This window comes from Diabrotica undecimpunctata, chromosome 2, assembly GCF_040954645.1.
Source record: "Diabrotica undecimpunctata isolate CICGRU chromosome 2, icDiaUnde3, whole genome shotgun sequence".
Classification (NCBI taxonomy): Eukaryota; Metazoa; Arthropoda; class Insecta; order Coleoptera; family Chrysomelidae; genus Diabrotica; species Diabrotica undecimpunctata.
The window spans coordinates 79015666-79041773 of NC_092804.1; the positions used below are offsets into that span (position 1 = coordinate 79015666).

Genomic DNA, 26108 nt, shown 5'->3' on the forward strand with positions numbered 1-26108 from the left:
ATGTTTTATTAACATTGCTTCTGCCACTGCAACTACGTTGAGAACAAGAAACCATTATTATGCACTATCACAATATATTATTAAAGTTTCTATAAAAGTATTATAAAACTAAAAATATTCGAAAAACAACAAACGTAAATAAACATATACGATCTGTCAAAAGTGTCAAAACAATATGGCCGAAGTGAGGTCGTTTTTAGTCACGTAATGCCCTCTCCATAGATTCTAACTCGATGATTGGTAGCCTAACATAATCAACAAGGGGGAGCTATTTTGGTCGAAAGGAGACATCGTCGTGTGTGAGTTAAAAGGTCAGTCAATAATTTTTTGTGACAGAAATTTTTTGTATGTTTCAAATAAAAGACTCTATACCATCAGAAGATCAAAAATTATCGCTATTTTAAAATACCATAAATTTTAAAAAAGTTAAAAAAAAAACTAATTAAAGTTTTCTGATTCAAATTGCAAATATCACAAAGTTTTTTTTAACGTCAAAGGATAATTAGGTATTAATATTGCTTAATAAATTTAAAAAGTTTTTTTCATAATATTCAGAATTATATTTTTTTGAGTACAAAAACATATGAACAAAGATTCTAATATTTCAAAAGTTTCATATTATTTCTTTTGATAATAAAATATATTTGTATTTGTTTATTTATGTTATTTCTACATATTTCCTTTTCCTATTTTATCCCGATAAGGAACAACTAAGAGATACTGGAAACCACGAGAAAAGATAAGTATAACCTAAGCTGATTTATTTTTTTGTATAATAAAATGGCACCCTGAGATTGTTTTTTTTATGTATGATTTGCGGCACTGATAATTAATTAAAGTAATTAAATAAATAAAAAGTTAATATAAAAGAAAGAAAAAGCAGATCATAATATATATATATATATATATATATATATATATATTATTATAATAATATATATATATATATATATATATATATATATATATATATATATATATCTATATATATACTGACTATATATATATATATATATATATATATATATATATATATATATATATATATATATAAACTGACATACTTCAATGTCAGGTTTTACTTATGAAATCTTTTAATTTCTGTAAGTGTTTTTTAAATGTATTTGTACGCCATTTGTGGAATGTTCAAATTGTTTTAGTGTTCTCCTGATGAAGCTATCAAATAAATAGCGAAATTAGTTTCTTAGAAAAAACAAATATTTTGACTAGAGACCACTTTACCTGAGAATTCCTACGTACATATGTATATATATATATATATATATATATATATATATATATATATATATATACACATATATATATATATAAATATATAAATATATATATATATATATATATATATATATCTACATATATATTTACATATATGTATATTTATAAATATATGAAAACGAAAAATGTATAATTTATAAACAGATAAGAACACATACTTTGACGAAAACGTCAAAAAGGATTCTCTTTAAGAAAAATAAAAACGTGAAAATAGTAGCAGGATAGATGTGATCGAGGTACCAATTATATTAACTGGTAAAATATTGCCAGGTGTTGGTTCACTTCTAATATATCATAACTAAGGGAAAAGATAAAAATTAAAAATTAAGCTTAGAAGTACTTACGGTTGTTTGAACGAGATCCCACATGGTAGCAGTTGATGCGGAAGTGTTATATTTATCCATCGCTGTTCTCAGCGAATCATCCAAATATTTTGATGTTTTGTCTCTCAATACGTAACCGGCAATTCCAGCGGAAAATTCAAAAATAAATATAATACCCAACAGCACTGAAAACTAAAACAAATAAATAATAAATTTAACTTACATTAGCTAGTATCATATCTACTTTAAGCATAATCAATTAATCTTCACAAATAAGGCAATAAATTCTAAATAAACTAGGAAAGAAATTATCTAATATAGAAAATTATATTTATTAAACAACTTTCTGATACGATTATATCAAAGAGAAAAATCATAAAAGTAGCTCAAGAAGTCCTCGGAATAAGAACAACATATGTCAAAATGGCAAATGGTTTAGAGTGGACATACGAAAATTGTGGTAAATTACATTATGGGATCCTACAACTTTTATCCTATTGTATATAGATTTATCCTATGTCTCACTTTATTATTAGTTCTTCGAAAACCTTTTTCGTTAATTTTATCTAGTACTAGCGGTGAGTTTGTTCAGTGATTATTAAATTTCTGGTTACCACTTTAGTTTTGATCGATTTCTCTAAGGCATTCGACACTCTTAATCATTCACTACTTTGTGCAATTTTGAAGTCAATCGGCTTTTCCATGGATGAATTGAATATGGTTAAGTCGTACTTGCATCACAGGAAACAGAGCGTCAAAGTAGACGAAAGAAGCTCTGATTTTTTAAACATTTTGTCAGGGGTACCTCAGGGCTCAATCTTAGGTCCAATCTTATTTACTTTATACACTACCAATATTGGTACCTCCTTGAATACCTGTAAATTTCATCTCTATGCAGATGATACACAATTTTACCACTCATTTTACCCGGTTGACAGAGCAAGTGCTATTGAGATTGTTAATCAAGATATTAAATCATTGATTGCTTGGGCAAGAAATCATGCATTAAATATAAACTCTAAAAAAACTAATCTGGTGGTTTTTGGTCCAAACAGGGTGTGTTTGGAGATGAGTAACATCATTGAAATAGTTGTTGATAATGAAATCATTAAACCTGTAACTAGTGCAAAAAATCTAGGTTTAACTTTAGATAATCACCTCAAATTTACAAAACATATCACTCACCTGTGTGAGTAAAGCATTTCTCAGTCTAAGAACAATTTACCATAATCGCCGCTGTCTGTCACACAAAGTAAAAAGAATATTGTGCGAAAGTTTAATATTATCAAAATTTAACTATGGAGATGTTGTGTATGGGCCTTATATTAGTTCAGATGACAGGAGAAGAATTCAGGTGGTTTAAAATTCGTGTCTTCGTCTGATCTGCGGTGCAAGAAGACACCAGCCTATTTTTCACAAATTAAAACATGTAAAATGGTTGAACATGGAAAAGAGAAGATTTTTACATGCTGCTTGTCTTTTTCACAAAATTATCAAAAACTCTCTACCAGCATATCTTTTTAAAAAAATTATATGCAGAACTGACATACATAATGTCAATACAAGATACAAAATTACAATTACTGCTCCGCCACATCGTACAGAACAATTCAAAAACTCATTTACATATCAAATATCAAAAGTATATAATGGATTAGCTAAAGAATTAAAATTAAAATCGATTATATCTTTTAAGAAATCTCTTAAATCTAAATTGCTAAGTGAGAGCAACTATTTGATAGCCTGTCATGAAGTATGTATAAACTGTGTTACACAACGCGCTATGGAAAGATCAGTATTAGGTATTACCATCAGAGATAAAGTACCAAACCTAGAAATAAGAAGAACAGGAGTCACAGATGCAGTTGAAAAAATATCCATGGCTAAATGGGCTTGGGCCGGACATGTTGCCAGATTAACGGATGATAGATGGACCAGAAAGATTCTGGAATGGCGACCAAGGCAAGAGGAATATCGAAGCAGAGGACGACCACAGACTAGATGGACGGATGATGTCAAGCGCATCACCACAAACTGGATACAAGAAGCTCAAAATAGAAGTAGATGGAAAATTTTACGGGAGGCCTACGTTCAGCAGTGGACACATATAGGCTAACTGACGATGATGATGATGATGATAAACTGTGTGATAGTTTTTGGATAATATTTAAATGTTAGCGAGTAATAATCCTTCTGTTTCTGGGAACATCTTTCCTGATGTCAGCCAATAGTTCGACGCTATATTGTCGACATAGTCCTGACTGACTTTATTCGGATGTCGCCCGTGTAGAGGTTTACCCATCCAGATGCTCATTTTTTCGTCCTTAGTAAGTTATTATTATTATTATTATCCAGATTTAGCCATACGGCTCACACTCCCTCTAAGGGGAAAATTCACTCATCCCAGATACCTACGGTATCAAAAGGATTGAGCTCTGGTGGGACTCTTTCCGTGTTATCGAGCCCTAGGTGACTTGGTTTGCTGGAGCAAAAATTTTCGCACACATCTGGACGTCGCGAGGAGTACAGCTTTCTGCATGGCCTTATAAAGATGTTCATTTAAACCCAGCTGTTTTATGTTCGCTAGGAGGTTTTTGGGAATAACACCGGTAGTAGGTAGAATAATAGGTACTGTCTGGGTAATTTCCATTCTCCATTGTCTCCTGATTTGTATTTCTAGATCTCTGTACTTGGCGATCTTTTCGTTGTATTTAACACGCAAATTATTGGTGTTAGGTATCGCCACATCAATAAGTGTTGTTTGCCTGGTAAGTTTATTAACTAGTATGAGATCCGGTCTATTATGTGCCACTGGTTGGTCTGTGAGCACAGTGCGGTCCCAGTATAGCTTGTAGTTGTCATTTTCAAGCATTCTGTCAAGGACATATTGATAATAAGGAAGATGGTCGGTTTGGAGAAGTCCCAGTTTGTCAGCTAGTTCTTGGTGAATAATCTTTCTTACTGAGTCATGGCGTTCTTTATAATCAGTTTCGACAAACGCCTGGCAGCCCCCGGTAAGATGTTGGACGGTTTCTTGGGCTTGGCATCCATATTGGCATTTGTCATTTTGGACTTGAGGATCTTTAACAATATATTTCAGGTAATTATTAGTTGATATAACCTGATCCTGAATGGCAAGTAGGAAACCCTCAGTCTCGGGAAACATCTTTCCTGATGTCAACCAGTAGTTCGACGCTGTATTGTCGACATATTCTTGGCTGATCTCATTGAGATGTCGCCCATGCAGAGGTTTACTCATCCAGGTGCGCATTTTTTCTTGCTCAGTCAGATGGTTTATGCGCATTTGTTGTTCCCTCAGTTTTATCGGCGTTGTGTCATCTACTACGCAAATTGCTCGATGTAAGGTAGATGTCTATCCAATTGCTCACCTATGTCCATAAGTCATCTTCCCCCCTGATTTCGCGGTAATGCTGTTCTCTCTACTGCACTGCGTGGATGGCATTTTTGCGCCTTTGTGAGAAGGGTTCTTACTTTCTGCTGAAGACTCTCTATATCAGTTTTTGACCACTTTATAATATTAAATGAGTAGCTCAGCGCGGAACAGGCGTATGTATTTAATGCCTTAAACAAATTTTTACTATTAAGGTATGACCGATTTAGTTGTCTTACTCTTCGTACGAACTCGGAAGTTAGTTCGGTTTTCATTAGTTTATGGTCAATTTTTCGCGCTTGCTCTACTCCGAGATATTTGTACATATCATTTTCACCTATTTCCTCGATGTTTTGGCCATCGTGCATATCGAAACCTCTTGGCTGAACCTTTCCTCTGACTATATTTAGTATAAGGCACTTGTCTAGTCCAAAACGCATACTAATATCATTTGAGAAAGCTTCTACAGTTTTAAGCATCTGATCTGATCTAAGTGGTTTCGAGTGGAAGTTCTTGTAGTCAATGAAGGCAGTAAAAAGGTTTCTTTTTTTGGTGTATGCCTGGTTAGAAATGACTGAGTCGATGATAAGTTGTTCTTTGCAGCTCATGGAGCCCTTAGCGCATCCTTTCTGTTGAGGCTCTATGATATTGTTCAGAGCACAGTGTTGGTAGATACGCCGGGCCACACAGGATGTGACCAATTTGTACAAAGTTGGAAGACAAGTAATTGGGCGGTACTTGGCTGGATCTTGGGGTGTTATTTTGATCCTTCGGTATTAGATAAGTGGTTCCCTGAGTAAGAAATGATGGTATTTCCTGTGAATTAGAAATAATATTATTAATCAATACTGTTAGAAGGTCATGAACACTCCAAAACTTCTTTAGCCAGAAGTTTTGAACCCCGTCTGGTCCAGAAGATTTCCAATTATGAAGCTCTTTTATAATGTTCGAGACTTCTTCAGTGGTGAAAGGCTCATAAGGAATATTTCTGTAGTGTTGACAGTTGTTCGTCGTGTCTTCAATCCATCCAGCATTTTTGTTGTGAGTAGTTGGCGTCGAAAGTTGGTTTCCCCAAAACTCATGAATTTCTTCTTGGCTTGGGTAGGATTTATTTACATTTTCTACGGTGGAATTCAGTTTTCTATAGAAAGCCTTCTCTGCATTCTCAAAAAGTATATTGTCGCATTTACGGTTATTACTAACTTTGTATCTCCTTAGGCGACCTGAATAAACGGAGAGTTTTTGTTTTAATGTGTCTAGGCAGTGTTGAGCTGTGTTATTTTCTGGATCATGTTGTGAGTGTCTTGGAGTGTTCAGAATTATTTCTTCAGTTCTTTTAATTACTTTTCGACTTCTTACTCCTCGGATGTATTCTGTAATTTGTCCAATATCCCTGCGCAATAATTCAATTTTACTGAGCAGTCTTTTTGCCCAGGGTGCAATTCTGTTTTCCGATATTAGTTCCCCGTCGTGTTCTGATCTTAATGCCCATAACATTAGCAATTGCTGTTGCTGCACAATAAATCAGCATGTGCAAATATTCTAATGTATGGGCTTCCACGATATAATTGGGTAGGACTTCAGTGTTCATAATTTGTAACAGCGCACCTAGTTTCTTACAAGAGTTTATTTTTGGTACCGGTGGTCTGCTAAGTGGGTTTGTACCATTAAACTCTTGTACGGCACGTGCCATTTCTCTTACCAGGCTATCGTGCAACTCGTATTATTATGATTATTATTATTATTATTATTATTATTATTATTATTATTAAAAAGTCCTTTGAGATATTCCTTTTACCATTTAGGTTTTCTTCAACTTCCTTAAGCATCTAATTATTTAAGTGTTGAAGATCAAACGCATTTTCACTGTAACTTTCCTGATATTGTTGTATTGGCTAAAGACGTCATGTTTCTTATGGGAAACTTCCTTCTTGTCCTATTTTTCTCTTAGCTGCTCTCTATTTTAAAGAAACAAAAAATAGCGATAAAAAAAAATAAACAGAAGTACAGAAATCGAGAATATCGTCACCATAAAAACGAATTTATTTAAGTTTTTGTTTGAACAATTACTAGCGTAAATAAAGGTCCTTCTCTACATGGAACCGGATCCAACAAATGGGACATCCGTAATGAGGACAGAGTGTCCTTAAGTTTAGCTACCCGAAAACATTGATGTAGATACAGGATAGATATAAGCAGTAACAGAAATATGTGACTACTAAACAGTATGGTCAAATTGCTAAAATATTACTATAAGTGTGGCATATATCACAAATTGTTTCAACGGGATGACATCGCGATCAATTCTATAGTCTATAGCTAACTAGTCCCCAATAAATTTTTGTTTAAAACACATTAGAACCAATTGGTGATTATAATCAATTGGCTATAATAACAGCTCACTATTTTAAAATATTCTATTTTTCGATTTCCAGAGTGGAAAGAAATATCATAATAACATTTTTTTAGTGGATTCAGTGTAATGTATTCTATTCAATATTCTACGTCACATATAAATGAATAAAAAAAAAAGAAAATCAATTAACACATAAAATAAATTAAGGTTGATCATCAATATCAGCACTGTTTTGGCTATATTGAACGTAACGTCCACCACAAGTTGAGCGGCAAAAAGGCTAACTTTTAGACAACCACATGATGCATCTCATCCTTTTTTGCAGTTGCAATATATCATTTGCAAAAATTCTTGTGGTACCGGACTTAGCTGCAGTCTAATTGGGCATGGGCATGGGCATTGGGATGCATAATCCCTCAAGTGTAGTCTACCTACAATTAATTTGATCAATGTTTTTGTTGCCATGCCAAACTTGAATCGGATACTAACAAATTTTAATATGCTGATTCAGAGAATCCATTGTAGGAACCACATCTGTCAAATAAACGTCAAAGTGTAAATACGAACTTAAAAGTTCTCTGCATTTTAAAGTTTAATTTCAGATAATTTTACATATAAACTCAAGTTAAATTACACATTTTAAAGTTCTCTGCGAATTTTTATGATTTAGAAAGTGCTAAACACAGTTACATTCTATTACTATAGTTTAATACATATACATTAGTACTAGTTTGGTCGTCGAAGCGATCGTCGAAGGCTCCATTTATGGAGTCTTCTAACGGGGGCGAGCCCCCCGATAAAATGCCAAGGGATCAGGATGCGATGGATGATTGCAGTTATGGTTCCCATGGATTTTCATCCCATCAGCTAGAAAACTCGATAAGTAGTCTTAATAATATTAATCATTTAAATACCGATAAACAAATTAACCCATTAACTTCTAATGAGCCAGAAAAAAGCAGACCTGTATATTTATATGATAAAACTGATTTAGGGCCATTTCACATTTTTATTGAAAACAATGATAAAAATTTTACAGGCAAATTAAATGCAGTTAAGATAGGTGAAATATTATTTACCGTACACCCAGAAATTGATAATTATATTAAAACAATTGATTCAATTGGACGCAATCGGATTAGGATAACATTTAAAAACTATGCTAGTGCAAATACCTTAATTACTTCTAAATTGCTTATTCAAAAAAATCTAATTGCATATATTCCGAAATTTCAATTATTTAAATTAGGTGTAGTTAGGGATATAGAATCAGATATATCAGAAGAATATCTCAAAGATAAAATAAAAGAATTTGATCACCATTGTAAATTCTCGGTGGATTATGTAAAAAGAATAAAGAGAAAAATAGTAACAGATGATAAAGTAGTTTTTAAACCTACAAAATCGGTAATTGTATCATTCAAATGTCAAAGTATACCAAAATATATCGTAATTAACCATGTTTTACATAATGTAGAAAAATACCAACAAAAAGTAATTATTTGCTACAACTGTTATAGGTATGGACACATGAGTAAGCAGTGTAAAAGCAACCCTAGATGTCTTAAATGTCATGAGTCTCACCCTTCCGAATCGTGTTCTTTATCATCCTTTAATAAAAAATGTCTCTCCTGTGAAGGTGAACACTTCACTAATGAATGGGAGATATTTCCAGAATTCGACCGTCAAAAAAAAATAAAACATTACATGTCTGAAAACAGCTTGTCTTTCAAAGAAACGCTTAAATTATTTCCTAAAGTAACCTATGCATCGATAACAGCTAATAATTCCTCAATAAATTCACATCAAATTCCAATTATGAACGCTCCATCATTTTCATATTCCTCTACTCAATTGTCCACACCCCCCTCACCCCCCAATCAGCTCACCCTCCCTACAGTTTCAAACAGATATACAATAATAAAACCTCCAAAATCCAAACGACCCCTCCCTTCCTCGCAAGACCCAATAGAAATAGAACATCAAAAAATAATAAAGTTAAACCCCATGTCCACCAGACCTGGCGGCATTTTCAATTCATCTTCTTATCAATCTACATTTAATACAGAACAAGGATCCAAAATACATGAATCTCCTAAAGAATTAACAGAACTAATATCAAATATAGTTATAAGTATTATTTCTAATATGAATCACAAAAATTTTGAAATCCCAGAAAAATCAGTTTTAATAAATTTAATTCAAACAGTTTTAAGTTCTCTCTCATATAATAATGAATAGTTTGGTAATTTGTCAATGGAATTGTAGATCGGCTAACTCTAATAGAGAAAATCTTCTCCACCTACTAGAAGACCAGAAAGTTGATATCGCATTATTATCAGAAACTAGATTTAAACCAGAAAAATATATTAACTTCCACGGATATAATATTGTCAGAGACGACCGCTTTTCAGCAACTGTCGGTGGTGGCTCGGCAATTTTAATAAACTCAAATCTGTATTATGAGGAAGTCACCATGAAAGTCGAATTATTAAACGTCAATAAAGTTGCCATTAAAATTAAGTTTAAATCATTTACTGTCACATTTGTATCGATGTATGTTCCCCCAGGAGAAAAGTTATCGTTACAACAGTGGAACAATTTCATAACATCTATAGAAAGACCGTTCATAATAGGAGGCGACTTCAATGCTCATCACATTGCCTGGGGCTTGGACAATCATACAGATATAAAAGGCAAAATCTTAATGGACTGTATAGATGATAATAATTTGATATACAAAAATGATGGCTCTCCTACTTTCTTTAGGAACGTTTCGAAATCGGCAATAGATCTGACCATTTGTACTCCTGACTTAAGTCATCTGATCACTTGGAAAACACTTCAAGACCTATTCGGTTCAGACCATGCACCTATAAGGGTCGAATTAGAGGATCAACCAACTCACATATATAACCCGTATTCACAAAAGTGGAATTTAAAGAAAGCCGACTGGAAATTATATGAACAATTTTCGGAAGATATCTTCTCTCAATCTGAAGATATAAATTCATATGAAAAATTTTTGCACACTATAAATACAACTGCATCCTTCTGCATCCCCAAATTTAAAATAAAAAAACCAACTTCCAGAGGAAAATACTGGTGGGATTTAGAATGTGAGGAAGCAGTCAGAAGAAGACGGGAAAGTTTTTGTATATTCAAAGATAATCCAAACCAAGAAAACCTACTTAAGTATAAAAAAGATGATGCCCACGTGAAGAAGACCACTAAACAAGCTAAAAGAAATAGCTGGAGCGACTATGTCAGGTCCTTAAATAGGTCGGTCCCTATTAAAGATGTATGGTCAAAAGTTAATAGACTAAAAAATAGAAAAACTAAGAACAAAGTTCCTATAACACTATCGGAAGCTTCATGGATAGAAGAGTTCCACCAAAATATCACTCCACTGTCTGCAGAATTAGTAATTCCTGATCTACAAGTGAATGCGCAATACGACTATCCAGAACAAATCCGCTTCTTAATCAAACCATTTTCTGGCACTGAACTTTACCTTTCGTTAAAGAAAAATTCAAATTCAGCACCAGGTGCTGATGAAATCCATTACTCGATGCTATCAAATCTTTCAAAAATTGGTAAGACTGTGCTTCTGAATATATACAATGAAATTTGGTCACGCCGCATAAAGATTCCTGACGATTGGCACGTTTATACTATTCTCCCGATCTTAAAACCCGGAAAATCGTTAAATAATTGTGATTCTTACCGTCCAATAGGACTGGCTTCATGTATACTTAAAACATATGAGAGATTAATTAAAACCCGTTTGGAATTTTGGTTAGAAAAGAACGACCTATTACCAAAAACTCAGTTTGGTTTTAGAAAAGGTAAATCCACACAAGAAAGCCTGAGTCACTTATTGATAGACATTTATGGTTCCTTTACTTATAAGAAAGCAGTTAGTGCTTTGTTTTTAGATATAAAAGGGGCTTATGACAATGTTAATCTCCACATTCTATATGCGAAAATGTTGGAAATAGGAATACCTGAAACTGTAACATGGAATATCATTAATTTGTATGTTAATCGATCAGTACACGTTAGATTAAATGGAGATAAGTCTAGCACACGGTACACATCTTTGGGACTACCACAAGGTAGCATCTTGAGTCCTCTATTATATATTCTGTATACTTCTGATTTAGAAAATAAACTTCCTCAACATATAAAAATCTTACAGTATGCTGATGATGTTGCAATCTATGTAGAAAATAAGTCAATAGATAAATGTAATGAGTACCTTAAATCAGGATTGAATATTATAGATAAATGGGCGACGGATAAGAATTTAACAATCTCGGAGAGTAAATCAACCATTGTTACTTTTACCAGAAAACGATATTCTCCTCCAAACCACCTACAATTTGATAATTATAAAATTCATTATAAAACTTCAATAAAATTTCTTGGCGTATTCTTAGACTCAAAATTAAATTGGAAAGAACACACAAATTATATATTGCGAAGAACGGAAAACGCAATGAATATCATCAAGACTGTAAGTGTCAGTAACTGGGGAGCTGACCCAAACATCTCAATATTACTGTACAGAAATTTAATGAGATCGATCCTAGATTACGGATCTATATTTTATGGCTCAGCATCAAACACTGTACTGCAAAAAATCGAAAGTATAAAAAATAAAGCACTTAGGTTAAGCACTGGTTATCTTCGTAGTACTCCCATATTGGCCATGGAATGTGAGCTTAATGAACCTCCACTTTCATTACGCAGAGAATTCTTAGGTGAGAAATTTATAGTTAAAGTGGCAGTTAACAATAAACTGTTGTTGAGTAAAATTGTACAACTAACCACTACATACCTAACTCATCATTACTGGGAAAAAAAGAAGCAGCTTTTAGTTGTGGAAAGTTTTCTCAACGTTTCTAGTTACATTGACGACATACACCAAATGGAACAAACCTCATCTCGAAAATTAAACTATGAAGATTATTTATCTCCATTTAACTGCCATTTAAGTAATATTCTTGCCACAGATTTTCTTACTAAAATAGATCACCTTCAGTATGTACAACATCATTGGGGGAGTTATCAAAAATTATATACAGATGGTTCAAAAATGGACGGCAAAGTTGGATATGCTATATTCTACCCCCAAAAAAGTATAAAGATAAACAACAGATTACCTGACAAAATGACAACTTTTACAGCTGAACTCGTAGCAGTCAAAGAAGCCTTCCAAATATGTATGAATCAAAAAGAACTAAACTATGTTATATTTACAGACTGCCAAAGCATTGTACATAAACTGAAATATAATTTACATAATTTTGAAGAAAATTATATCATCAGTGACATTATAGCTCTGAATAGTGAAGCTTTTAAATCGGGCAAAAATATCATATTGTGCTGGATAAAAGCACACATTGGTATAAAAAACAACGAAATAGTAGATGATCTGGCTAAAAAAGCAACAATGAAAGAATCCACTCTGCAAACCTATCAACTTCCTATGGGTGATTTAATATCTGTAATCAGATCTCTTAAACGCACAATATGGCAGGGACACTACAACAATTCAGACAAAGGCAAATTTTATAAAAGAATCCAACCCACAATTTCCGTCAAGACATGGTTTAAACAAGTTTCCAACAGAGGCTTCATCAAAACTATTTGTAGAATAAGAAGCAATCATTGTATGACTCCAGTATACAAAAGAAAAATAGGACTGACAAATAATAATGAATGTATATGTGGGGAGCTAGCTGATCTACAACATATGCTGTTAGAATGTCCTTTACATTTTATTGAAATATCAAATTTTTTTACCAAGCTAGTTCAACTTAATGTTCAATTACCTTCTAATCTAACACATCTTTTAGAGTCAAAGAATCTAGATGTATATAAAATTTTATATGGTCATATTAATTGTTTAAAATTAAAGCTCTGACAAAAAAAATAATAAAGAATAAAAAAAATGGAGAACAAAATAAAAAAAAAAATAAAATAAAAAAAAAAGTTACTAAGAAGATCTAAACCTCCGAGGTGTCGAATCGGGTTTATGTCTTAGCGTAGTAATAAAAAAAATAAATAAAACAAAATAAAAAAAAAAAGTAAAAAAAAAGTAAAAAAAAAAAAATTAAAAAAAAAAAATTAAAAAAAAAGATACAAAAAATAAAACAGCAAAAACAGAGTAAACTAGTAAGTAAGTTTCTAACATTCCATGTCTTAACTCTCAATACAATAATTTTAAATTTAAATACTAACAATATCTTGTGTAAAGAGAGAACTCAAAACAAATTGACTGGCCAGTTGGTTGTCAAAACCAGTGCCAATAAAACACACACACACACACACACACACACACACACACACACACATTGTAGGAACAAGGCATTGATTGCATGGTTTTTAATAGCTGCCTTAATTAATGATTCACATAACGTTTGTTCAAGGAATACTTGCAAGTCTTAAATTTTTAGCATTTTTTTTCTTTTGTATCTTTAACAAATCTGCAGAAAATAATTGAACAGTACCTACAAGCTTCTAGAATTTTCTGTTTCGATGAAACTACTATAAAATATATCTTCCTGTTCTTTTAAATCCGGACTTTTTTCCATAAATTTAAAATAAATTTTATACTTATTATAAAATGCTGACGTTATATCACAGCCAGTGAAGGAATGCGAAAACGCTATAAATTTTGTACTGCTTGGATAGTCTACTTCGAAGCTTTGAGAGAATGTACCAAAGAAGGGATATTTTATTTTCCTAATTTTGGAAAAAATTATTTGATCGGCAAAATTTTCTCTTGCAATAATTTTTTGTAAAGTCTGCTCATCTTGCATGCCGATTTCCACAATTAATTCATCGGCTTCAAATTGTTCTTGATATAAGTTGATTGCTTTTTCCTTTAACTCCTCCATAAGATACTTAATAAATCTGCTTTTGTTTTTTTTTTATTTTTATTTATGTTTTCGATCAAAGGTGATCTAGGCACCATCTCAGTTTCCTCAGTTCTTATATATATATATATATATATATATATATATATATATATATATATATATATATATATATATATATACACAATATTTTATGATACATATTGTCCTATATGTACTCAAAAATTTACCTGTTGACCAAAAATAAAAAAAAAATGTTTTTTTGCTATGTGTCGCTTAATTTTTGAGTTGAGTTCTGTAAAAAAAATCTTAACTGTTTATTCTGCCACAACTTTTAAAGTTTTATAAAAATAAAAATGTCAAAAATATTTTTTTCACTGTAACCAAAACTTTTTTAAAAATATATTCATTTTAAATTCTTCACACTTTTGGATCCCATTACTGATGCTTAAATAAAGTTAATTTTAAATCGATATCGTCTAATTGCAATTAAGGCAGAAATAGCTAGGGCGTATTTGAGTTTTTTTTTCAAGGAAAAAAATAGGACGCCACTTAATTTCGTCACGACATTGTTGTCGACCTAATTTTCGTCATAATTTTCTTAATTCATATGCTGGAGAGTTGTTCAAAATCTCATGTTAATTCTTTTTTCAAGTATTTTAAAAAACGTATTAAAATTTTTGTACGGTTACAAATTTTTAAAATTTTGCATTAATTACGTAATTTTCACCTTCAATGAGTTTTCTTCTTTATTGTAGCGATGGCTTTGATTTGGTTGCTTCAATAAGTTACTTCCAGTCAGTCAATGACTACTCACAACAAAAAAGCAATGTCTTTGTTTTCGAGAAAATGCAAAGTTTTTCAGTTAATCGTAAAAAACCGATTAAAAACATGAGAGAAATTGAAATTTTCAATCTGGAATAAGTCTAAAAGTATTAATTTTTCTAAAAAAACTCTATAGAACATTTTTTGCGTAAAATGTATTTTCCTGTGGATTCTTGAAATTATTTTCAATATAAAGTTTTCCACCTCCGATTTTGGTTGGATTGGGAGTTAAAAACAATGGTATACTGCACTTTAAATATTTTTAATAATAGTGAACATCAAGAGCAACTAAATAACAAAAAAATTAAATACTTACTGCCATAAGCATGATCCAACTGTTTTTAATTGCTCCGTAGCATCCCAAAAAGCATATAAGAAAGATAAATGTTCCAGTAGCAATTAACATATTTGGTAAAGAAAAATATTCACTGTTAAGGAAAAAATCATATTTTGTATAGTAGGTATGTATACTAGCTCCAACTGCGATCAAAATTATACCAGTTATCTAAAACAACAATTCAATCAGATTAGTATTGACAATAAGTACAGAAAAATAAAAATTTATATGTATTCATTTATTTACAATTAGATTCACATCTTCTATCAGCTATACAAATTAAAGTTGCTATAACGTTTAATATAATCTAATAACGAAAAAAATGTTATAATCGGTATCAATAGAATGTTATGACTCATTTCAGCATCCCTGCTTCATCAGACACTCGGACTGTGTACAAATTCAAACTCCGAAAGTCCAACGAATGTCTCCTTAATCTTTACCACTGCATTGGTTTGCGAATAGAGGTGCCATTTACTTTGGTGGCCATGAACGAAAACAATTTAATAATATCGTTTTCTGTCCTATGGTCTATACAAAATGTGTAAAATATTAAATCTTTTAGCAACAGCTGCTATCGCTTTGTTGAATTGAATGGCCAAATATATGGCATAGGAAGACAAATTCGTTAAACTTCCTTTCCTAATATCGGTATCAATAAAGTGTTATGACTCATTTCAGCATTACTGCTTCATCAGACACTCGGACCTCGGGCTGATACAATAAACGATTTAATAATATTGTGTTATGTCTTCTGGGCTATACGATATGTGTAAAAGATTAAATCTTTTAGGAACAGCTGCTATCGCTTTGTTGAATTGAATGACCAAATATATGACCTAGGACGACAAATTTGTTAAACTTCTAGTGCTCGATCCATAGAGTCTGATGGCTGATGATCTGATGATCCGTAGATGGTAGATGATATCCGATGATGGTCTGATGATTTATAGAGTATGATATCCATAGAGTACGATCGGTATCCATAGAGTCTGATGCTAAAATGAGTCATAACACTCTATTGATACAGATTCGAGCTCGGAAAGTTTAACGAATTTGTCCTCCTAAGCCATATATTTGGCCGTTCAATTCAACAAAGCGATAGCAGCTTTTGCTAAAAGATTTAATCTTTTACATATTTCGAATAGCCCAGAGGACCGAAAACGATATTATTAAATCCACCAAACTAGATAGCACCTCTGTAGAAGTAGCAGTGGCAAATTTTTTGCATCTTTTGAGGCCCTAAAATTAACGTTCTCAGCAAAATTCAGCTAGTTCGTATGATTTTTAGAGGTAAAATCTCTGACGACTGGACTAGTTATTAATAATAAATTTCATTTCTCAAATTAAGGTAAATTTTCTATTCGCCAATATATAACATAATTAGTATATTCATATTCGGCTAAACAAAAGACGAATAATCTATAAAAGTTAATACACATCTCGTTTGTACTCTATTATCTAATTTAATATGAATAAATATGCGAGCCTCGATTTCGCAGTAGGTATATTTTATAGTATTGATCATATTGAGGTATTTATTTAAGTCGTTTTGAACGTTCAAATCATTGATTATAGAGAATAAAATTTTCGACTATATATAATCTAATTCAATAATGATAAAAGGATTATTTAAAAAGATAAATACGCTTGAATCTCCAATAATAGTAAAAAAATGTCCGATATATATATATATATATATATATATATATATATATATCCGATATAAAAAGAGGTGAAATATATATCAACAGATTCAGTGTATTAAGAAACTAAAACGATAACTAGAATAATTAAACAATGGATTTATGATAGCGCTAATATGTTGTATGTACTAGCGTACTAGATGTAGAACCACTCGTAATAGCTCCAGAAACTTTGCCAAAAACTTTTCTGGGAGTTTTTGCTTAGGGTCCAGAAATGTTTTTATTCCCTGATTACATACAATCTATCTATGGTTTTTGAGACAATAACTTTTTTTACGACGGCTTACGCTACATATAAAAAACTGATAGTGATAAATTCTTAACCTATATTATTATGTAGATTAATCTATTTTTCGATCGGAAAGGTATGTCCGTGGATTTGAAATGTTTTAAGCGACATCTTTCGGTAGTTCACTACTTACTATTTTATACTTTGTTGTATTTCTTCTTTCACAGTTAAGTTTTTAAGTAGCGCTTGAATCGTAAGCATCGACCATTGCCCGAAGTAATTTGTTTTGGAAACGTTGGAAGATTTTGAGTTTGACAATGTTGTGTACCAACGACTGGATTTTGATATATCCACATTGATTTTAATATGGACTTGTACTTATACATAAGAAGTCTATAGAATTTGTCAACATAAATTGTAAAGCCAGTTTTTTTTTTATAAAAATATATTGTCGTCGGCAAAGCTTACTGTTAAATTATATTTCCTTCTTATTAATGTTATGTAGGTTTAGTAATTTACCAGCAATTTGGTATGCTGTTTTCAAATGAAAATTTTACAATTTGACTATGATCACACTTACAACTTGCTTATGTATACTGTAACTAAATCAGAGAAAATGAGAAAGCTGACAATTCGGCAAAGCAAGAAGCAAACACCCCTTCTCTAAGCCCGGGACCTTTTAGCTCAATAATCAAAAGCCACATAAAAGGTGCCTTGGAAAACAAGTAATTACCACTGGTTAATATGCCAAAATTAAGGTTAGCAAAAAGATTTGTAAAATTATCGTCTGAAAGTGCCTTCGCAAAATGAGCAAAAAAGATCTGACCGAACATTGCCTTTTGAGGTATCACGACAATAAAATAGACAAATTAGATAATAAGAAGTGTCCTTTCTGTGAAAATGGAAAAGAAACGGCAGGACATATAGTATGCAACTGCATAGCATCTTGAGTATTATACTATTTCGTTGTCGTTGAGTGAAAAAATATGGTATATTCTGTGGACTAGAAATAATTTCCGTCTTGTCAAAGAAATTTCCAGTAATGAAGGTATTTTACAATATTCGTAATTTCTGCAGTATTGGAGGGTTTGTAAGGCGTGTTCCACAGACTTGACAAGTATGCTTCATTCCATTAATCCACCCAGCATCGCCGTTACCAGTAGTTGGAGTCGCAAGTTAATTTTTCCAAAACTATTGAGTTTCTTCCCAAGTTGAGTATGGTTTATACTGCTTTCGAGCAGAATTTTGTTTCATATAGAAAAGCTCTAAATACTCGAAATGTGTGTTTCTGGTTGTCACTGAAACTGACTTTGTACCTCCTTAGGCTACACGAATAAACGAATAATTTTTGTTTTGTATCCAATCATTGTTATGTATCCATGTCTAAACATGGATCTTGTTGTGTGTATATCACGGTACTACGTATACTTCAGTCCGTTACATTTATTTGTAGTTGTTTTTTAAATACAAATATTTATTTGACAGATATGTGCAAGGGTTCGAATTAGTAATGTAATATATACACGTAACCATAGTTAGTTTATGTCCTGTCAACTCAAAATAGCTATAAACTACATATTACTGTACCAACTAAATTGAAAAATCCAACAAAAGGTGTTTCCAAACGCAACATTTCGAAGAACATGTCGTCTTTCTGTTAATATAGTTAATATATAGTAACCACTCAGTAGAACTATTAATTATGAATGGTGTACTACTTGTTTTTACCAAAAGTCTTGATTGATTATTGAGAAGAACACACACAGTAGTACTAAAACATTATCGATTTCTAATAATATTATTTCTATTCAAGTTAATTAATAAAGAATTGCTTGCCAATTTTTTCTTTTTTATGTTGCCGGTTTCAAATATGTGCCACAAAGTTTCACTTAAGCTTCCATGAAACAGCCTCATTATATGCAGGTGTTCTTGAATGGCACATGTCCGTCCAAAACAGTTGATTACTTTAAAACACCTTTTTCGAAATTACCTCCAAAGTAGAAAACGTTCATGCACATGCAAAACTGTATCGATATTGATGCAGATCGATACAATTAAATTTAAATACAATTGAATTTATTATTTATAAATCAATAAATAAAGTCAACAAAATGAAATAATTATACAGGGATGAGTGCCTTAAGAACCGGCAAAATAACGCAAAAGATAGAAAACATAATACGTTGTGAAATAAAAAGAGATGAAAGTAGTAGAGTTGGGAAATTATAGATAGAAACCTCTAATTTACATTACATTACATTAGGACTATCGATAGTTTCCCACCTTTAGACGTTAGCTTATGAGCTGGTTGACTTCAGTCATAGTAATACGTATCACGTAATGTAAGTAAAAACAGAAGTACGAGTATGTTTTTATCCAAAATTAAAGTATTGATCAATAATAAACTGTGATTTGAGACGTCGCATACATTCTCAATACAGAATTATCATAGCTTGTTATTCTGTATTTATCAAATTACTACTAATTAAACTGTTTACTTACATTTGCTTTATTGCCTTCAATCAGTTTTTACTTTATGCGAAATTTAAAAAATGTTAATGTTCGACGTCATACTTGTAATATTATGACTGAAGTCAACTAGCTCATAAGCTAACGTCTAAAGGTGGGAAACTATCGATAGTCCTAATGTAATGTAATGTAAATTAGAGGTTTCTATCTATAATTTCCCAACTCTACTACTTTCATCTCTTTTTATTTCACAACGTATTATGTTTTCTATCTTTTGCGTTATTTTGCCGGTTCTTAAGGCACTCATCACTGTATAGCATATGCACACATAATACTTATTAATACATTTCTGTTCTTTCTGTAAAGATGGGTTCGTGTGGAACATATTCAGTTTTAATCCCCCTATTAGTATTATTAAATTTCTTAGAAACGCAGACGCGATTAAATCACTCTTTGAATTTTTCCGGTATTTTCAACCAACACACTGTTCGTAGAACTTGTACAGGAAGCATTATTATAAGATATATGTCATCAGTATTACTGACTTTATAAGTAAAGTTAATATTTAATGACTGTGATACATATTCTTAAATTATTTATAGTATACATTATTAAATTAATTGTACAATATCTAATAAAAAATATAAAAAAATGAACAGGGACGATTTATAAATGGTATAAATGACCAAAAATAATCTTTTGGAGAACAAACTATGTACGCAAGATTAAAGGTAGGGGATAGCCAGGGAGAAAAATAGACAAATATATTATCTAGACGAAAATAAATACAGGTTACACCAGTTCGAACTGCTAACAAGACGAAAATATTTAAAAAATTAAAAAAAGAAAGTAGACATCTTTCGAGAGGATGTAGTTATCTAAAAGTTTGAATCCATTTTGAGGTAAAAGAAAAAGACCGTGATTTTGTATATTGGATGTTCTTAAGGTTTCTTGAAAGGTCGATTATTTATTAGTTTTGCTTTTACTTCGAAACGTAATGGTTATTATCACAAAAACATTGGAGACAATTGGAGATGTTTTTTGACATAATTGGAGCTGTTTTTAATTTAAACATTTTAAGTATTTGTTCGTTAAAATATTAGATCTGATTTCGAATAAATATATTTATCATTGTTATGGATAGTGCAAGTTATCATTCTACGATACAAGCGATGCGAACAAGTAGTTGGTGTAAAGCAGACCTCCTACAGTGGGTTATTTTTAAAAAGATAAACACAAAAAACAAGAAGTTTTTGAGGAAAACGCTACAAGATTGATAAGAGGCTACAAAACAAGAGATATTTTGACTTTCTCGTTGTTATCATTGTGAGCTTAATCCAGTAGAACTAATTTAAACTTGGTTAAGGGAAAAGTCATGTGGGAAAAAAATGTAATAAATGTATTACTCATATTAGTGGGAAATAATGGGAAATAATGGGAATACCTGACGGAACTGTTTAAAGGAAAGGAAAATAATAATCAATACAATATCGTACCTGAATTAAGACACGAAATAGAAGTCAGTTTTCCGGAAGTAGAGGTAGCTACAAATTCACTCAAAAATAGAAAGTCGCCAGAACCGGACGGAATAATCAACGAGCTTCTAAAACACGGAGGAGAAAATATAACCCAGATGACAAAACTTATACAAAAACTAATATTGCATTGCAAGATACCAGACGCCTGGAGAAACAGCATAATGATACAAATGTTCAAGAAAGGAGATAAGGAAGATCCCAACAATTATAGAGGTATAAATCTACCGAACACTGCACTTAAGCTTACCACAAAAGTCCTAATCAACAAAATCAATAACATAACAACTTTATCAGATAAAAAACAAGGATTCAGATCCGGAAGATCCTGATATTTGGGATATTAGATATTTAGATATTTGGGAATAGACATAACTAGTTACGGAGATTTAGAAGAAGAAATACGAAAACAAAGTTTAAAAGCAAGTAAAGCGGCGGGATCTCTTAATGGCACAATCTGGAAAAACAAACACCTAAGACAAGACACAAAAACAAGAATCTACAAAGCAGCAATTAGACCTATATTAACATACACGGAGGAGACAAGACCTGACACATCTAAAACGAGACGACTACTAGAAACAACAGAGATGAAAATACTTCGACGAATATCAGGGAAAAGTCTGTTGGATAGGGAGAGAAACGAAAATATAAGAAGAGCATGCAATATAGAAGACATACATGGATGGGTAACAAAACGGAAACAGGAGTGGAACGAACACATTAGTAGAATGGCAGAGGATAGGATAGCACGAGATCACCAAGTGGATAAGTCACCAAGTGACGAAGAAGTATTGGCAGACCAAGAAGAAGATGGTGCGATAATTTAAACAATTTAGGAGGCTAATATTGAAGAAGAAACAGGCTTTAAAGCCTACATACAAGAAGAAAGAAAAAGGAGAAAAAGAAAAAGAAGAAGAAGAAGTCATATTAATAAAAATGAATCTAAAATTTTGAATTTTTGAAAATTGACAGTATTTGTCACGATTTAATCGAACCCATTATTATTAACCACAACGAGTCTTTTTCTGATTCTGATTCCTATTTTTTATTTATTCCGTTTATTTCTAAATGCACACCACTGTTGTGCAAACGTACTCGTATTTTATAAATAACAATGTTTATTTCATAGCAATGAAAAGGCCTTTTAAACGTACCTATTATTTTGCATAGTGGATAACCAAAACATATGTAACGTACAGTATAGAACTTTTACTTTATATTTCCTGATAAACCCTGGATGTGTATTTTTTTTTATAGATTTTAACATCCGATACGTCTTTTGTAGAGACACTGTTTTCAATATTGTTATTTTATTAGTTAAAAGTGGTGTATGTGTATGGTTTTGTTTTGTTTTATTTTTGTCTAGCTATCCAGTAACAAACATAAAATAGATTCATTTTATAATCAATAAAGTGTGAGTGGACCAAAGTATATTAATTTGTAAAGAACGTTGAACCCATTTATATTTAAAGATACATCAGTATTTGAAAAAATATAGGTATATTAAGTTAGCTAATAAAAATTCTTATTAAATTTTGGTGATGTTTGAATTATTTTAATTTGTTGGATGGATTACATAGGTATATTTGCGCTTTGTGTAATTATTGTTGTAAAAACCAGTAGATAATCTTTTGATGTGACAAAAATACGTGTTTTCCTTGCAATGTTTTATAGACAATTGTAATGTTTCGCAGGCAAATAATATGTTGTCTTATTAAATATTAATTTATTTACCTTGTCTATCCATCATATTTCTCTTATCAGTTAAGAGATAACATTTATTTAATTCAATAATGACACACATCAAAATATGTTTATAATTAATAAGAGCTATAATAATTCAACTTCAGTCCTTTGAACTGTGCTCGCAGAAAACATGTATTATAAAATATATGTTAATCTAGTTCTGTAATATACATGTACATTAAAATGTCAACTATCTTGTACATATAACCCTAAACTATTTTGTTCTCAGTAGGAGCACACAATTGAAAATGTTCTCTTACATCTCTCCTGGCACTAGTTGCTGCTTCTTCATAAATATATCCCACAATTTTTATTTACTCAGCGGGGCATAACATGTTGTTAATTTGCTTCATATAATTCCAAAAAGATTTTTGGAAATTTCGGTTTCTACAGGTATCCGATTCACAGCCCAACAAAAAAAAATTTTTGTCTTGCTGCCGAAAAAAAATCAACTGATTTTGGTTAATTCATCTGTGCTGATTCCAAAAATACAAACCTTTTCTTTGTATCAGTTCTAGTTTTCGAGATATAACATACTCATCAAATACTTAAATATTGTTTCATGTCTGTATATTCCACCACTATAACTGCAATATGTTTATAAACCAACTTAACAAATTCTAATACAAATACATAAAAATTTTACTAATGACTTCTAATTAAAGTGTACTTTTTGGAAATGCCAATAACTTGAAATTAGCGGTAATTGCTTTTTAACTGTTGTCCGATAAGTAAATAGTATTTTCTCTGAAACGGCCTTAATAAATTCTTATAAAGTCAACTGCGTTCTATTGTAAAATTTAGTTTGAACTTGAGTTTCGTTGTAAGAGTTTGTTTTTGACAACTGAAAACCATAACCTCTACAAGCAGGCGTTGTTGTGTGAATAACCCGGACGTTTTTTGCTACAAATGTGGCGAGTACATTGTAAAGAAAAGTAGAAATGAGTTTGAGATTTTATAAAAAGGGCATATCAAGCCTATTTTGGTGTTCATTTAGGAGATCAAGATAAATCCTGTTTACTTGTTTCCCAGAAAATCTTAATGACCTTAGTGAAGAACAAGGGGAACGCTTCCACCAAGATATCAAAACGATGGAAGAGAGGTATCAGGGGAGATGGGCCAATCACATAATGGCGGATTACTGCTGAAGTCTTTAAAGGGACCGTCCTTTTAAGGCCTTTGCAAGAAAATCATATAAAAGGAAGTTTTTAGGTGACGCTGAATAGCAGATTTGTGCTGCGATGCTGGTTAGGTTAGATGAAAAGTTAAGTTTTTTTGACAGATATTTGTGATGATTTTTGTAAGTACATTATTGTACAATAAATATCTTACTTTTTATTAGTGTTTTGTTTATTTAATTGGTAGCAGCACTACATATATGTAGCTAGTGCTGCGTTAAATTACCCTATATGTTAGAAATGTGATCTGTTGTATTTCCTGAAAACGATCTGATGGAGCAAATCTGATGGCATTTTTGGATTCTGGAGACCCAAATTACTTAAACACAGTAAAAAAATTTCAGGCAGCAAACTGTGTGTTTACCAGTGATCCCATATTTTCATGGTGTGACTAAGTAGTTTTACAGCCCTATAGTCTGAGCATTGTTAAAAATTTTCTTTGTGTTTGTATACTGATTCAAGCTATCAATATTTATTCTTACATGTTTTAGATTTTAGATTTCCAAGAGTTCCTTACATATATGTTTATTCTAAGATATATAGGCTTTTAAGAGAAGCCTGTTCAGGTACTTATGTAGTTGGTAAACAATTACTCTGCAGTTGAACACAACATGTTCGACAGTTTCCTCTGGATTGTTGAGAAAACTGCATGTTGCTCTGTTCACTTTGCCCTTATTACAGAGATGATCTATCGGTGAGCAGTATCCAATGAAAACAGCTGTAATTACTATAAATTCAGTCTTCTTCTTCAAAGCTCCAAGAGTATTTTTGCGTTGTGAGTAGCAGGTTGTAATAACCTTGTTGCCTTCCTTTAGTTCTGAATGTTTTCCCGGTAAACTATATTAAGTTCGTTTTTCCATTTTTGGATATCCTCTATTATGTGGGTTTTCAAGGCATCGATCGTATTGCTATTTTCTTTAGCAGAATTATCAATAATCACATTACCAATGATTTCTTTATGTCCTGGCACTTGTCTTTAAGTTACTGTTTTGTACCCTGCTAGTTTACAAGAGACTGTTTACAATTCCAAGTTGTTGTGACATATAAGTTGTAGATTAGACCCCCAGAGAGTGTCTGAATCAATAAATATTTTGGCTGAAACAAGGCATTTGTTAGGCACTCTTGATAATAAAAATTGACTGCCAGCAGCTCTGCTTGAAATATTGTAGAGTTATTATGGCTATTGAGAGTCTGGTTTTCCAACTAGTAACCTCTATTCCTACTTCCTCTTCTCTTTTAGACTCAAATGAAATTTTTGCGATTTGTTTGTGACTCAACTCACACTTGTTGATAATATTTACTTTGAGTTCGAAATATTTTTTGTAGAAGTATATGGGCATCTTCATTGAGTGCGTTATTTTAACCCTTAAAACCTCTAGATGCCAAGTGAAGTTGCTAATCCTGTGTTAGTCTTCTCCGTAGCTATTCTCTGTACAATTTCTGTATATGCAGAGAAGGAAGGTACAGAGTTACCTCTAAGGCTGCGGTAGGGCATCATTACATTGCACTCGCAATTCCTATCTCTTCCTTTCCATATCTTAAAGATTTGTATTTTTGAACTTGTTTTATTGAAATGTCAAATAACTGTCAAAGTGTGGATACGCATTTTTAAATACTCTCTCACAAAGTGATCTTTGTCAAAATTGTGGCAAAACAGGTGATTTAGATCATATTTTTTTCGAATGCCAAAAATATAAGGATGAAACAGATCAATTTATTCAACAATTACATGATCTTAATGTACAGGCCCCGTTTAATATCCTTAGTCTCTTAGCTAATGGAAATGAGAGAATTTATAATGCATTAGTAAAATTTCTGTCAAGTACT

At 31.8% G+C, this 26108-nt stretch overlaps 1 protein-coding gene across 3 annotated transcripts in view; it reads right to left on the reverse strand.

Moving 5' to 3' along the window:
• Nucleotides 1–26108, reverse strand: part of LOC140434685 (CD63 antigen-like) — a 194036-nt gene that overhangs the window by 74463 nt on the left and 93465 nt on the right. For all 3 annotated transcript variants that reach the window (XM_072523122.1, XM_072523121.1, XM_072523120.1), the window contains exons 3-4: nucleotides 15395–15583; nucleotides 1641–1811 (exon numbers count right to left, since the gene is read on the reverse strand). In XM_072523122.1, the coding sequence (XP_072379223.1) occupies nucleotides 1641–1811; nucleotides 15395–15583 (360 nt within the window). The remainder of the gene's footprint in view (nucleotides 1–1640; nucleotides 1812–15394; nucleotides 15584–26108) is intronic.